The sequence below is a fragment of the Anas platyrhynchos genome, chromosome 15 (assembly GCF_047663525.1).
Source record: "Anas platyrhynchos isolate ZD024472 breed Pekin duck chromosome 15, IASCAAS_PekinDuck_T2T, whole genome shotgun sequence".
Classification (NCBI taxonomy): Eukaryota; Metazoa; Chordata; class Aves; order Anseriformes; family Anatidae; genus Anas; species Anas platyrhynchos.
Window position 1 is genome coordinate 18264205 of NC_092601.1, and position 14238 is coordinate 18278442.

The 14238-nt window shown below is 50.0% G+C and overlaps 1 protein-coding gene across 2 annotated transcripts in view; it reads left to right on the forward strand.

Moving 5' to 3' along the window:
* The window catches only part of LMF1 (lipase maturation factor 1), a 186651-nt gene that overhangs the window by 164968 nt on the left and 7445 nt on the right, over positions 1-14238 (forward strand). For both annotated transcript variants that reach the window (XM_027468734.3, XM_038186875.2), the window contains 2 exons: positions 1578-1761; positions 10626-10738. In XM_027468734.3, coding sequence (XP_027324535.3) covers positions 1578-1761; positions 10626-10738 — 297 coding nt within the window. The remainder of the gene's footprint in view (positions 1-1577; positions 1762-10625; positions 10739-14238) is intronic.

The following is a 14238-nucleotide window of genomic DNA, read 5'->3' on the forward strand; positions in this document are numbered from 1 at the left end:
TGGGGAATTCATCGCTACAGGAAGCTGTGGAGACTAAAGTATAAATGGACTCACAAAAAGAACAAGACAGATGGAGAGGACAGGTCCAACAGCGGTCTGGCTGCTGCCAGCAGCTCAGGAAATGCCACGGAGGGCCAAGGGGTGGTCCCCAAGAGGACCCTGAGGGCTCCCCTGGGGTTAATGGGCTCAGGACAAGGCCCCACAGGAGGATCAGCAGCAGCTTTTTTTGCTGCAGGTTGGCTGCTGGGGCAGGAGGGTCTCACTGCAGGCACGGGAGGTACAGAGCACACGTGCAGCACATCAAGTTAACATGAGGTTTTCCCCAATTTTTCAAATTGCAGGCATTTCTATAGAAAAAAAAAATGAAAAAAATGATTAAAAATATCAACACTAAAAAAGTTGTGAGAAAAACTGAAGTTTCTTCTTTTCTGAGAGAAGAAGGAATAACCCCTGAAGCTCTTTGAAGGCTGGAGTGGTGAAGCTACAGGAGATTGTTTTCTTTGGGTTGTTGTTCTTTTTCTTCTTCAGTCCATGGTTTCTGTTTCAACAGTTACCAGAACCTAAAGAGCATGTGATGAAATGCTGCTGTAATATGTTTGTAATTCCAGCCTATGTAAACCAATAAAAAGAGGATTGCAGCTTATAATGAATATACGATTATGTGAAACTTGACATATTTTGAATCACACAGTAGGAACATACTTTTATTAGTAATTTGGTGTCCCTGATTTACAGTGTGTTTCTAACCATTGGGCAGCTGGCCACGGCTCATAACTCAGCCCAGCATATAATATGGAGCTTGGCTGGAGAATCCAGAAATCTATTAAATGTAGGTAACAATTATAAGCTGGGATGTACAGCATTCCTTGCTTGTAAGCATCCGTCACTGGAAGGTATTGGGGAGAAGGTGGAGCCCAAGTGTGTCCAAACTTTCAGTTTCTTGGGCTGAGGGAGGAAGGCCCAAAGCAGTAAAAAATTAAAAGGGTGTTGGGAGCAGGACAGGGTGGATAGGCAGAGTGGCCTGAGCATCCCTGACAGGCACTGAAAACCTGGAAGCTGTGGTTTCACGTGGGTTGTCCATGGCCTGGAGTTTGCCATCCCCGCTGCTCTGCCACCTGGCTGTGCAGAGAAAGTCAAGCAAGCAGCAAAGGGAATATGCGTGACCTGCTGTAAGGCTGGGGTGCTTTTTAACCCAGTTTCTAAACATCTACCAGGTACGGGGAGCTTGTTTTGTTTTCCTTTTCTGCTTTTCTTGGCTTGATTTGCAGTGGCTCACGCAGCACCTCCTGCTCTAGCTGAGTAATCATGAGACCTCCCTTGCAGCCAGGATGGAGAAGATGGGGATGCACTTAGTGCATCAATTGCAGTAGGAATCATCCTTCTGGGCCGCAGTTCGTCCTTGGCCTAGCACAAGTGCAGCGTGAGAGAGGGAAATGAGGGAAAGATGTGAAAGATGGACATTTCCATATAATTCGCTGCTGGAAAGATAAAAGGCTGCCAGACAGTGTCTGTGCTGACTCTCGTGAACCAGCATTTTACATGACTTGAGACAACTCACAGTCTGCTGTGTCCCACAGCATTACCAAGGAGAGAACAGAAGTCATCCTTCAGGGTACATCCAGCCCGGACCCCAACGACCCCGCTGCTGTCTGGGAGGAGTACGACTTCAAGTGCAAGCCCGGGGACTTGAAGAGGCGCCCGTGCTTCATAAGCCCCTACCACTACCGCCTGGACTGGCTGATGTGGTTCGCTGCCTTCCAGGTTCGTGCCTTTGTGTGTCCTGAGACGTGTGTGTCCCCTGAACCAGGAAAAACAATTTACGTGAATTTACAATGTGCTTGGGGTGGGGGGGGATGGATATTTGAAGCCTCGGCTGAGTTAATTATGTTTTTAAAAAAAAAAAAATTGTATTCCTAAAGGATGTCTGCTGCTAGTGTAATGAAACTCTTGGAAATTTTATGTGAGGCTTTTTAATTGTTTCTCAGCAATAACGGAGCTGAAGGCATTGAGAAGGCGCACAGACTGCACCTGTCCCCAGGCGTGGTGGCACGGTGGGGGTTCACTGCTCTATACGGGGCAGAATCTGCCCCACAGTGTGCCCGTGTCCTGCAGGGTCACTCTGCCAGCCGCTGGGACCCTCAGCCCCCTGGGGACACCCCTGGGGACCCGGCAGATGCTTTTGCTGCTCGCCTGCCTGCATGCAGATGTAGCATCCTCACGTGGTATCAGCAGGCAGGTGGCAGCTACACATTAAGAAGGAAGAGGGGGAAAACTTGTAAATGTTATTCTTTAATGTCTTGTAGCCTTTTCTGCAAAATCGCAGTCGTGTGACCAGCAGAACTTAGGTGGGATTTTACAAATCTGGGGCTTACAGCAGGGGTGTGAGGCAGCCCCATCGCAGGCTGTGGCAGGCTTTTCTCTTTGTTCTCATGTCCCCTCCTGATGCTCTTCCCTCTCTCTTCTCCCCCCTGCCCCAAACTTCTCTGTTTTCTTTCTTTGTGGTATTTTCATTTAGGCGCCTTTTAGATTCCTCAGTGATGACATAACCATCGCTCTTTGGCTATGGTTTTATATTTACCCCGCTAGTTTTTGTGCGCTGGAATTTCATTTAATCTGCATTAGGTATGCTTATCCCTCAGCAAGACGATAGCAAAGGTTAAAACTTCAGCCAGCAGCGGTGCACAGCATTCAACGAGGGTGCAGACGTTTGAAGGGGAGCTGCTGGTGTAAACCTTACCGCATTTCGGGAGGGCTCCAGCTGCAGAGAAGCCCAGGTCACCCAGCAGAAGCATTTCTGAGATGAGAGAAAGGCCGCTTGTTTCCTGGGCAGGAATACCCCCAAGGCCTTAAAATACAAAGTGTTCTCGGGTTGAAAAACAAACGGGAAGGGCAGAAACGCTCCTGCATGGTGGGCAAGTGCTGGCCGTGCTGGTGCTGAGAGACACCGTCACACGCCAGCGCCGTCTGTCAGCGGACAGCGGCCGCGTGCTGAGTGACGGTGATGTATGGGAGCAGCCTGGGGAGGAGGAGGAAGAGGAAGTAACACAGGCTCCTTCGCATCTGTTTTCTTTTTTTTAAGGGTTCCCCAAAGCGCTCCTGTGAGCGGGGGGCTGGTGGAGTAGCAGTAATTAGCTCCGTGGGTCTCTTGCGCCGGGCAGTGGAGGTGCTCGTCCCCTCCTTGCCATGAGCCTGAGTGGGATGCTCAGGGCTGGGACCACAAATCCTTTCCTGAGCAAGACCAGGGCGTTCACACAGCCTCCCAGTGCAAACTGCTCTTCGGGAAGCACTCCCAGATCCTGCTTAAGAGCGGAATTAAGAAAAAGAGCAGAAAGGAGAAGAAAAACCCTCCGAGATCTGGGGATGACGCATGTTGAAAACAGCAGGAACACGAGTAACATGCACAGCAGCAAACATTTGCAAGCATGGCTGTTTAGGTTTAGGCATGCAAATACGTGCGTAAGCGTGGAAGTAAATCTCCTCTGGAGTGGCTGAAGGTTTGTTTGAAAACTGTGAGCTGTGTACTTAGTGTCAGCTGTCATCCTTGGGAAAGCTGGCCGTCCTGCTCGGAGCTGCCGGAGCCTGCAGGAGGATGTTCGCTGCTTGGCTTTGAGTCCCGCAGAGCCGCGGAAAAGACGAGGAACCAGCAGCCGAAACCCCAGAAGAAGTTGGTGGAGTCAGGCAAGTTTTGCAAACCCCATACAGTAGTTTATGGAGTCCATAAAACCAAGTTACTTCAGCCTCCGGATTATGTTTAATTTGTTTTGAAAAGTTCTGGATTTTTAACACCGCTGTTCACAGCCTGCGCGATCGCTTCCGAGCAGCCGGCCGCAGGGTTGGTTTTGCAGTTCGCTGGAGGCGGTCAGTTAAGGACCTGACATATCCAGCTCTGACAGCCTGCAGAAAAGCCCGGGGAGTTTGGGGGAAGATATTTACCATCCCTTTGTGCTGCTCGTGACAGGTTCCTCTTTGCACCTCATCACCGCTTGACATACGACGCCTTCCTTCGCTGCGGGCTTCCTGCGAAGCTTTCCACCTTGGCTGTAGCTGCAGGATTTGCTTTGAAGAGCCCAAAATTGGGAGAGCCAGGCCCTTGGCCAGGCTGGCATGGGTCGGCGCTGTGAGGAGCCGCCGGCATGGCCCCAGCTCCGAAACAGGAGGAGCCACGGCGCTGCCCCACCTCTGAAGTGCAATTAGCAGTTGGCTGCCTCTTAATTACTGTTTCCAGTAGTGCCTTGATTGTATGCAATGTAACATGGCATTATTTTTCCAGGAAACAATTTTCATGATGTTAATTTTATTATCTAAATATAATCTGCCTTTTCATTTGTTTTCTAAATCCCCTCTTTGTTTCATACGTCTCGCCATCCTGTGGGTGCTCTAGCTCTGAATTAAAGTCCTTCATTTAGCTCTGGCAGGGACATAACCCATCCAGAACCATGTCTGCGTGGCTTCTTCCTGTCTGCAGAAGGGGAAAATCTCCCTCAAATAGCCAGCAGCAACAGCGTGCAGAAATCTCTGCGACCTTTTTCAGTGGTTTCTCAGCAGCTGCCTCTGACGGGACTGCCTTTGGTCCATCTCCCAGCTGATAACGCCATCACGCAAGTGCAAAGTGAGCTAGGACATTTTTGACAAAAACGGCCCGTCCCTTGGTGAGGAGCTGGTGGTCAGGTGCCTGTTACTGCCTCCGCATCCCCTACCTCCATCAGAGCAATTTAAACCCAGGTTTCACCCAGCTCAATGCAATGCTCATTTTTAAGAGGAGCTCCGACGACCTGGAAAGAGCAGCGTGATGTGCTCGGAACATTTGCAGGTGCCACCAAGCTGTGTGAGTACAACAGAGGAGGAGATCTGAAAGCACAGCCATCCTGCTGGTTTTGGTCCAAGCAGACAGGAGAGGAGTGCACGGTGATGCTAGCTGGCAGGAGCTGTCACCTGCCCTGGATGGGATGGATCAGAGAGCCGTTCTCCAAATCAGCCTCTTGGGCCAAGTGTGCAGCACCAGAAGAGGACCAGCAGTGATGTTTCAGCATTATAAAAAGAAAAACACCAGACAAAGGAGGCGAGCAGGCATTTGACGTGCACGGTGTCACCCTCCCACTAAGCCAAGCATCCTAATTCAGGAAAGACACAGACAACTGGCAAGGCTGCAGCAGAGGGACCTGCAAAAACCTCATCTCGCAGCGACTGCCTGAACAGATCTGCACGGGGTGAGAGCAGGAGGGAAGGCTGGCCATCAAAACAGGTTTGGAATATGTGGAAACCTACCGCAAAGTGGAAAGTAACAATCTGTTTTCTGCGTCCCTGTGGAGAAGGGAGGAAATAATGGACCAAATGGCAGAATATGATTTAATCTCAAGAAAATTCAGGTTAAGCGTTAGGAAAAACTTTCCAACAAGAAGATAGTGTGATGGCAGAATCCGCTCCCAGAGGTGTCGTTCCAATGCAAAGACGTCCTGTTTGTACAGAAGCTGGAGACAAATTTGTTAAAGCTTTTTTCTCTCCTCCAGCTGATGACAATGCTCCTGTGATTATTTGACTTACATGTTTATTGTTTGTAGGTGCCCCACCATCGTATCCTAGAAATGAGCTATGTGGTGCCACTGGTATGAAAAGTGTTTTGGGCAGATTTTTGGCAGGCTGCAGGTGGATTCAGTGTCGTTAATAAATAACAACCAGAAAACAAAATAGTGCTCATAGTTTTGGGGCTTTGAGTTGGTCGGTTTTCCTGGTAGTGAGATGTCTTGGATTTTGCAAAAGCCGGTTGTTTGTAGTAAAAGACATTTGTTCTTCACCATTGGGCAGTAGCAGAAAGCCTTCACTGCTCTTAATAAAGAATAATCAAAGGAAAGGCTTTTTCCTCCTTGCTGTGGCATGAAGGTTATTTATTCTGTTTAGGTCGTGTAAGCTCTCCATGTTGGGGTCTGTGTTTGGCCAGCGCGAAGGCATGCTCTTGGTGCTTACCACATAATAACTAGTCAAAAAAAAATAACAATCCCACTGTCCTCTTGAGATTGTTTTGTAAAGCTCAGTGTTTTCCTGCATTATACCTTGAAGCAACTCCAAGAGTATCAGAGTGTCAGGACAGCCTGTAGCCCAGGGGACACATCTAAAATTCAGACCACTTTTGTTGTGCAGGAGTTGTGTTGCTCCACGTTAACGAGGTGAGAGTAGTGGGATCCCGGTGTGCTGCACAGCGACACGCCTGGGATGTTTAAGACTTAAGGAGCATCATAGTTGATAGCATGGCAGAACCACAGGCAACTTCAATGCTAATATCAGGGGCTGTTCCCCCTCCAAGCATCTCCCTTCCCTGGCATCTTTCTGTCTGTCTCAGATGACCGTTCTGAGGCTGCACGTTGTGCTTGGAATGTTTTAACTCCAGCAGGGGACCGGCAGCACCACGGTGCCACCAGACACCAGCACAGAAGCTGCTCAGGCTGTGGCTGTGTCCTAAAAGCTCTGAAAACTGGCACCAAACCTTCCAAATAACAGCAGCTGTGGTGCACCCAGAAGAACCGTGTGTTTTCCAGGTACGATGTGTAAGTTTATAGAAAAAATTCAGCTGACTCTATAAGAGAAGACAGAAACATGAGCAGCAGGATGGGTGTTCGAGGACCTTTTGCTGGAAGAGCTGAGAAAAAGAAATCCTATACGTAGGGAAGGCAGATGAAACTTCTATAAAACATTTTATTCAAACCTCTCTTACCTGGGTTGTCCAGCCAGGAGGTACTTACAGGAAAAAGCTGCACGGCAGCAGAGCAGAGGAGGAGGTGTGTGTAACGTAGTAAAACCTAAACCTCGTGACCAACGTACTAAGCAGGGCCTTTTACATTTCCTTTCTTTCCCCTTCCCAAAATACAGGCCTCAATTCACTTCCATTTTCCATTGCCGCATGCATACGTTTTGGTCCACGTGCAGAATGTAGGAATTATATTTTCTCCTTTTAACTGGGATCGGAATGAGAAATTTCAACCCCCCCGAGGGGCATTAGTGCCAGCTGCTGTGCACAATTCCTCTGGGGACACAATGCTTTTGCCAGCAGGCTGAGGGGGCGGCTGAGTGTGCCTTGAGGAACTGCCCCCACAGAATTAACAAACAGCGAGCCAGACCTGCTGTAAAACGCTTTGCCTCTCTAAGAAACTCCTAGGAAGAGGGGAATGAGGTCACTGGAGATGATGAGGGGTGCTACACGCTGAAGTAGCCTTCAGCCTGCCCCGGTGAAGTCACTCGGGTAGCAGGACAGTAGTGAATTTGCTGAGATGGAGCATTGCAGGAAAGCAAAGCATCGCATTAGTTACGCTCTCCTTTCTGCACAACGTGGTTCATTTCTCCAGCTGATAGCTCAAGTTCTCCAAACAGCAACAGTTGAAGTCACTCAGCTGCAGAAGGGTAAACGTCAGTGTAAGCAGAAATGTGAATATTGGGTGAAAACATCCCGGATGGTGGAGTTACTGCTTTACATCCCCAAAGCGGGTAGGCTGTGACGCAAAAAAAAAGCCCCTTACGACACAGGGCTGCAATGCAAACCCTCCCCTGGTCATCCGCAGTCGCACACCGAGCCCGATGTGAAAACGTGCAGGGCTCCCAACCATGTGAAATAATAATGCCGGGCTCCCGTGCCAAGTTTCCAGCTGTTTCCACATGTGCATCTCATAGTTACCTCCTCCCGTGCGCCTGTGCCAGGACTGAGATTCAATAAAATGCCACACTAATCCGCAGTCCTTTTTCATTAAATGACCAATTAAAGCTGGAGGAAAAGGGTTCTTATTATTATTATTTCAGTTGGGAACATGTTCCCTGTAGAGCCGTGTGGTTTTTATATATATATTTTTGCGATGATTATATTCTCTCCTACTTTATCTCTGCAGAGTTCCGTTGCTACTGCAGCTGCCTTACCCCCAGCTCCTTGCTGTTGCCTGACTTAGCGGAGATTTGGCTTAAAATTCTGTAAAAGGTATTAAATACGGCTGCCTGCAAGTGACTGTATTCAAGGTGAGAATGCCGTGTTTATACACCGGCAAAGTGTAAAAACGGAGAAGTCGGAGGATATAAACAGCTGCAGAAAAGTCTCTGTGCACAGAAAGGTGGTGGTGGCAGCCTGGGGCTGCGGCGAGGCTCGGCTCCTCACGCTGGGCACGCAGAGATGGGGATAAGGAGCAAAAAAAGCCCCGTCCCCAAGCAGTGAGGAGGGCAGGGACACCAGGAGGAGCTGATTTGTGAGCTTTACATGAGGCTGAAGCTCACTAAATAAAATACAAGCTCAGGGTGCCTTAACCTGTCTTGGTTAATCCACCACGTTATGCCCAACCCCTGACCTGGGGAGGTCCCGTGGTGGTGCCAGCTGGAAGAGGAGCTGGAGGTGGTCTTGGAGAGCTGCGTGTGCTGCATTGCCCAGGGGCTGCCCAGGAGCACGAGGGGAGCTGAGCCCAGCGTTGGACGTGGAGGACAGGAGCCAGACGGGGCCTCGCTCCCTGCCCATGGAGGTGCTTGGAGGCCGAGCAGCCCGCTCACAGCCTGTGACACATGCATCTCTCCTGATTTATTTGATGCACAGGGTGCTTCAGGCTCTGACTCCTCTGTTTTGCATGCTCACAGCTAGCAAAAGTCGAGCTCAACGCCAGATGAGTCTCTCCCGTTCTAAATATCATAAATACATATTGCAGCTCTGCAGACGGTGCCGGGGTCTGGTCCCACCAGATCCGCAGAGAGGAACTGTCACCTTCCTGCCCTGCGCCTCGATGCTTCCCTGGACGGAGCCCAAATCACCTGGGCTCTTTTTTTTTCTCCCTTTGCCACCGTATCGCTTTACAGCCTAACGAGTTAACCAGCGCAGGCGTGAGCACGGCTCTGCTCCCGCGTGCTCCCAGCATCGGCGGCGTGCGATATCCAAGCCTTTGTGCTGGGGGGGAGCGGGGGGAGCTGCGCCGGGTGGAAATTTCTCACCGCAGACTTTGCTGGGGCCAGACATGCTGTAAATTTTACAAGAAAAACACTTTACAAACCAGAAGTCCAACTCTCGTGCGCATGGAGCCGCTAATTAACAGTTTGGAGACCGGGCGAGCCAGGGAGCCGATTCCACCATCACTGAGCCTCTTGGTTTTGCATCAGGCCTTCAGGATTTGGGGTTCTCTGTGAAGTTCCAGCTCCGGGAGGCTGGGGGCTCCTGTTGCTGTTTTTTTCCCACTTCCCCCACCTCGTGCACAGGACCCCTCGCACCTCAGGCATCACGGAGCCGCACAGCTCAGCTGGAGTCACTGGGGGTTCCTCAACATGCTAGGGCTGCAGGCAGGGACACGGCCAGCTTCTGCCCCTCCATGAGAGCCCCCAGCACCTCTGCACCAGGCAGGGAGCCAGGAGGAGAAGGAGAAATGGGAGACGAGGTTCTGCGAGGCGTGGAGGAGGAAGGAGAGCACCTGGAGGTGGCACAGGGCAGTGGCACAGCCGGGACAGACCCGAGGGGAAGCGCCGTGAGGCAGGACAGAAGCAGGGGAGAGGAACCTTTTTTAAAAAGCTGTTGGCTGAAATAACTGTGGTTTTCCTCTAAATTGTGATGAGCATGGGTCAGAAGCCCTCCGAGGCAGGGCTGCTGCTTGCTTGATGGGCCTTTCCACCAGAATTTGGTGTTTTCCATCTCTTTTCTCTCCTCTGTTTCCCGTGGCAACGGAAATAACAAACTTTGCCATTAGAAAAGATTTGCAGAGTAACTTTGCATTGATGTTCTGCATTAGTCACAGTCTTGCAGGTACAAATGCCGGGTTTAGCTTTCCCACAGTGTCCCCTACTGCTTGCATTAAAAAATCCATTTAGGTGCACGGTAAAAAACAGGGAAAAAAAAATGTAAGGCACTGAAAGTCACCAGAAAGGGAAATGGTTTTTATGGAGCCTCACCAAGAATCCCTGCAAGTTGTGAGATGCATTCATTCCTGGAGGGGGGTAAATACAGAGCCAAAATTGCTGACTGCAGTGTCCTAGAGCTGATTAATTTGGTTTCAGAGGTAGCACGATAAAGGGTTTGGCCTAGACATTGCATGTAAAGAGGACAGACTAGATGAGAGGAAATAAAGAGGATGCAAGAGAAAGGAACCCAGGAATAGAGATTTCACCTTCTTCTGCTTTCTTTCTGTTAGCACAGCAGGGAAAGCAGCATAGGATGGGTGGATTCTCATTTCCAAATGTGCAGTTTTGGCCATCAGGTGCACTGTGGCCGCTGGCCAGGCTTCAGGGATGCCTGCAGTGGTGGGCCCTGCATTGCTCTTGGGGCAACCCGGCAGGGTGTGAGAAGCCATCACAGCTCAGCTAATGAGAAACTCATTAAATCTCTGTGCCTGGCATGCCCTCAGCTGCATCCATTCCCTTGGGAATGATTTCCAGATGGGACGAACTCAGGAGCTCTCCAGGCTGCCCTGGGTTTTGGCGTGCCACACCAGGCTCCTGGTGACACCGCAGGTCTTGCTCTGGACCTTGAGTTGTTGGATCCCACAAGATCTGTTCCTGCAACGCCAGGACATTGATTGTTGGTCATCGCATCAGCTGTAATCCCTCCCCAGAGACCGTGCAGACATCTGCAATGGTGACTGTGCTGCAGGGCTGTGTCTAACATTGGTATTTCTTTCTTTTTCCCCAAGACCTACGAGCAGAATGAATGGATCATCCACCTGGCTGGGAAGCTGCTGGCCCAGGAAGAGGAGATCCTGTCCCTGATGGCAACAAACCCATTCGAGGGCAGGGAACCCCCACGGTAAGCTTTGGGTTTTGCCAAGGGAGCTGAAAGCTCCTGGGCTTTGTGTTCAGCGTGATCATTCCTATCCTGGATGTCCAAACACGTTTTCTGTTGACTGCTTGTTATTTGTATTTGATGTTACACAGGAGGCCATTAAATAGGGTGGGTTTTTGATATCAGGGCACTGTGAAGAGCTGGTGCTCTCAGCACCTTGCTGTCTTCTGGTGGAGACCTGGGGACCCTCTGGTTGGGTCCCTTCCCAGTCACCAGGGGCTCAGTGTTGCTTCTCTTGGACAGGAATCTCGACTGCTGCGGTGGTTTCCTGCTCAGCAACTTCAGATTTTTTGCCACAATCACTTTGCGAGGTCAGATCAAAAATACCGTTTCTAGCAGCCTATTGAGATATTTCAAAGATGAAACAGCCCTGCAAAAATACTTGTTTTTGTTGATACTCGTCTCGGAATTGTTTGCATTTTCAATGAAGAGACAAAGCAAACATCAGCAAGGGAAAAGCACAGACGAAAACCCCGAGGTTTCTACAAAAGGAAAATTTTCACAAAAGTGTCTATTTTGTTGATGAAGTTATTTTTAGCTGAAAAAACACTTTAAGGGAATTTTGGATCAACTTAAGTAATATTATGCTCTTGCTAATATTTTCCATTTGAGGCTCTCAAGATGCATAGCAAACAGGGATTAAGGTTCCCAGCACCAAGTGAAATGAACTTCCCTTTGAAACAGAGCTGGTGTTTTTCAGCTCTAACACAGTGTAGCCCTAAAACCTGGAGGAGAGATTCCTTTTCTAGCCTAGACATTAAGAATTTCCACCTTTTACCAAGGTGCTTCCTTTAGGACATGCCATTCGGAGGCTCATACACTGAGGTGAATGTGTGTCTGCGTACATTCTGAAGAAAATCAGCAGGCTGACAGCTTGGGATGTATTGTTGAAGTGATTTTCCCACCACGGCATTTGAGTATTTCCTATAACCACATTTCCGGGGTTCCCCAGGCATCCCAAATTGTCTCCTGGCGCACAGGTCCCATATTGGAGCGCTGGTACAGGCTGATGGTAACGAGGTCCCTCCGAGCTCAGGAGCCAAAGCTGCAGGAACAGCAGAAATTTGGGGTTGCACGTATTCTCCTCTCAGAACCCATTTCCCCTCGGCACAGCCCTCCTGGTGCACGGAGCAGGAGGCTGCCCCTAGCCCGGAGACTCCCCACCGCGCCGGCGTTCCCGTAAATCGGGGTTTATTGTGCAGCTTGGCTTACGGGGCTGTGCCGCGGCTTGTTGGGTCTGGTACACACAAATAATTACACCTTGGCTCGGGTCCAGGAGGGACCTCGGGAACCTGCATTAATTACTGCTACAAAAGGCGTGCTGGGAGATAGCAGCACGTCCCTTGCCACGGATGGGTACGGCTTTAATAACGTCAACGGAGGGGTTTTAGTTCTGCTTAGCTCTGCTCGCCTCGGTTAGGAGCAGAGCGGAGGTGCTGCACGAGGGGGCTCGTGCCGGGACCTGCAGGGCTGCGTCTTTATGGAGCTTGTCACAGGATCGTGTCGGGCTGTAATTTGTGAGGCTGAGCTGAAATAGCTGCTGGAGACCTGTACGATGCTGGCTCCGCGTCAAACGGGGGGATTTACTGTCCGAGTCTCCCCAGACTTTGCTGATATCCCCGAGGCTCGGGGCTGTAAATTCACTGAGCGGCGTCCTTTGTGGGGAGTTCCCGTGCTTTGCTTTCTTTTAAAAAGCCAGCCCCGAGTGCTGGCTGACCCCGGGGGGTTCAGCAGAACCTGGACCTTTAGACACCGAGTCACCAGTTTGAATTAGGTGTCCCCTGGTGCCAGCAACCAAAAGTCATTACCATCTGGTGGCTGCTGGCTGTAAACGGCTCTCGCGGTTCGCCGAGTGACAGAAGCATTTGATAATCCCAGAGCTGTTTATTACCGCCTGTCCCCCAGTGCCATAAACATCGCTGCTGCTACTCACCACGACTGAAACTGAAAACAAGACATCGCAGCAGATTAAAACTCAGGATGTATATCGCGTCTCACCTTGCGAGGCTTTGCCATGGGTTGCGTCTCTTGTATATTTTCTGGCATCAGTGGTGTTAAAAAAATATAAAGGAGATGAATATAGGAACTCATTTAAAATTGAAAATAATGAAGCAGGGGTAACACTACATTGTTCCAGGTGTGAATAGTTTTTTTGTCATATTCTGTAACAGGTAAGGAAATTGAATGTTCAGGAACTTAAAGCAAAAACAACAGCAAATCTTTATCTTAGCTTTTATAGGATAACGATTGCCTGGAGGACAGAGGTGTACAAACATTTCCGATAGCTGTGGAGCAGCATGGATGCTGTGCTGAACACACAGAGCCATATATATTGTTGAACAGGGTCTTGATTCATGCGGTACCTTGCTTTTACCAAAGCACAGACTCTGTTTTCACTCTTTAGCAGCTAGTTTATAGTAGGAAAAGATCAGGATCCAGTGCTGGTTTTATGTGTCAGCTGCCTTTGCTCTGGCATTAGTTGTGCTTTAAAAGTTTTTCATGGGTCTAGTGTATTTTTGGGTGGCTTAAAATAAAAATAACAATTTACAAATGCTCATTTTGGCTCAAACCAAAGTCCAACACACCATTTAACCCTGGATCCCAGTTTGTAGGTCACGTTTCTGGTTTTAGCGAGCCAAACCCAAATACCTGGGACCTTGGCCCTGTCCATATTTTACCCAGGTGCAAAGGGGAGGGCTGCGAGGATGCAGGAGCTGGACCACAGCCGGCAGTGGGGTTGTCACTTAGTCACCAATTCCTGTTGTTATTTACACTTTTTTGGCTGTTGTTGCTGGTAGCACCTCCCCTGCATTGCTTGCATATGGAAACTGAAGTGATCGTTTGCCTTTTTTTTTTTTTTTCTCCCAGTTTTTATGCCCCATCCCAGTTCTGCTGAGTTGACACTTCTGGCATTTGCGGCTGGCGCGTTCGCAGCAGCTCTGTCAGCTCCTTCGGATCCAGCATTCGTTCTGCTCAGGCGGGCTCGCCTGCCAGGCTAGCTGGGGCTTTTTTCTTTAAATTTCAAAGATTTGCCATTTCTCTGCTGGATTTCAGGCGGTCCCTTGTTGCACTTGGAAATGGGTTCCCTCCTGTGCCTGCTGAGCCCCATTTGCCCAGGAGAGCTGCCCACAGCCGGGGACACTTCCCTGGACTCTTGGGCCTGAGAGGGAGCAGAGGCAGCAGTGCGAAATGAGCAGGAGACCCCCGCTTGGATTCAGCCCCCTGAGCAATATTTAGCTGCACGCTGCATGCACAGATCCCCAGCGCTGGCGTTTGCCTTTTTGGTGTCACAATTTCATTTCGGTTGTAAGCAAAAACCTTAAATTTGGGCCCTAACGGTAGCATCTGGAAAGAAGAGCAAATTCCAGGGGTGTGGAGCTGTGGTGGTGCCCGGAGGCTGCCCATGAGCTGGCTGCTGCGAGCCTCCAGCGCGGCGCGGTGCCACCTCCCAGCTCACTCCCCTT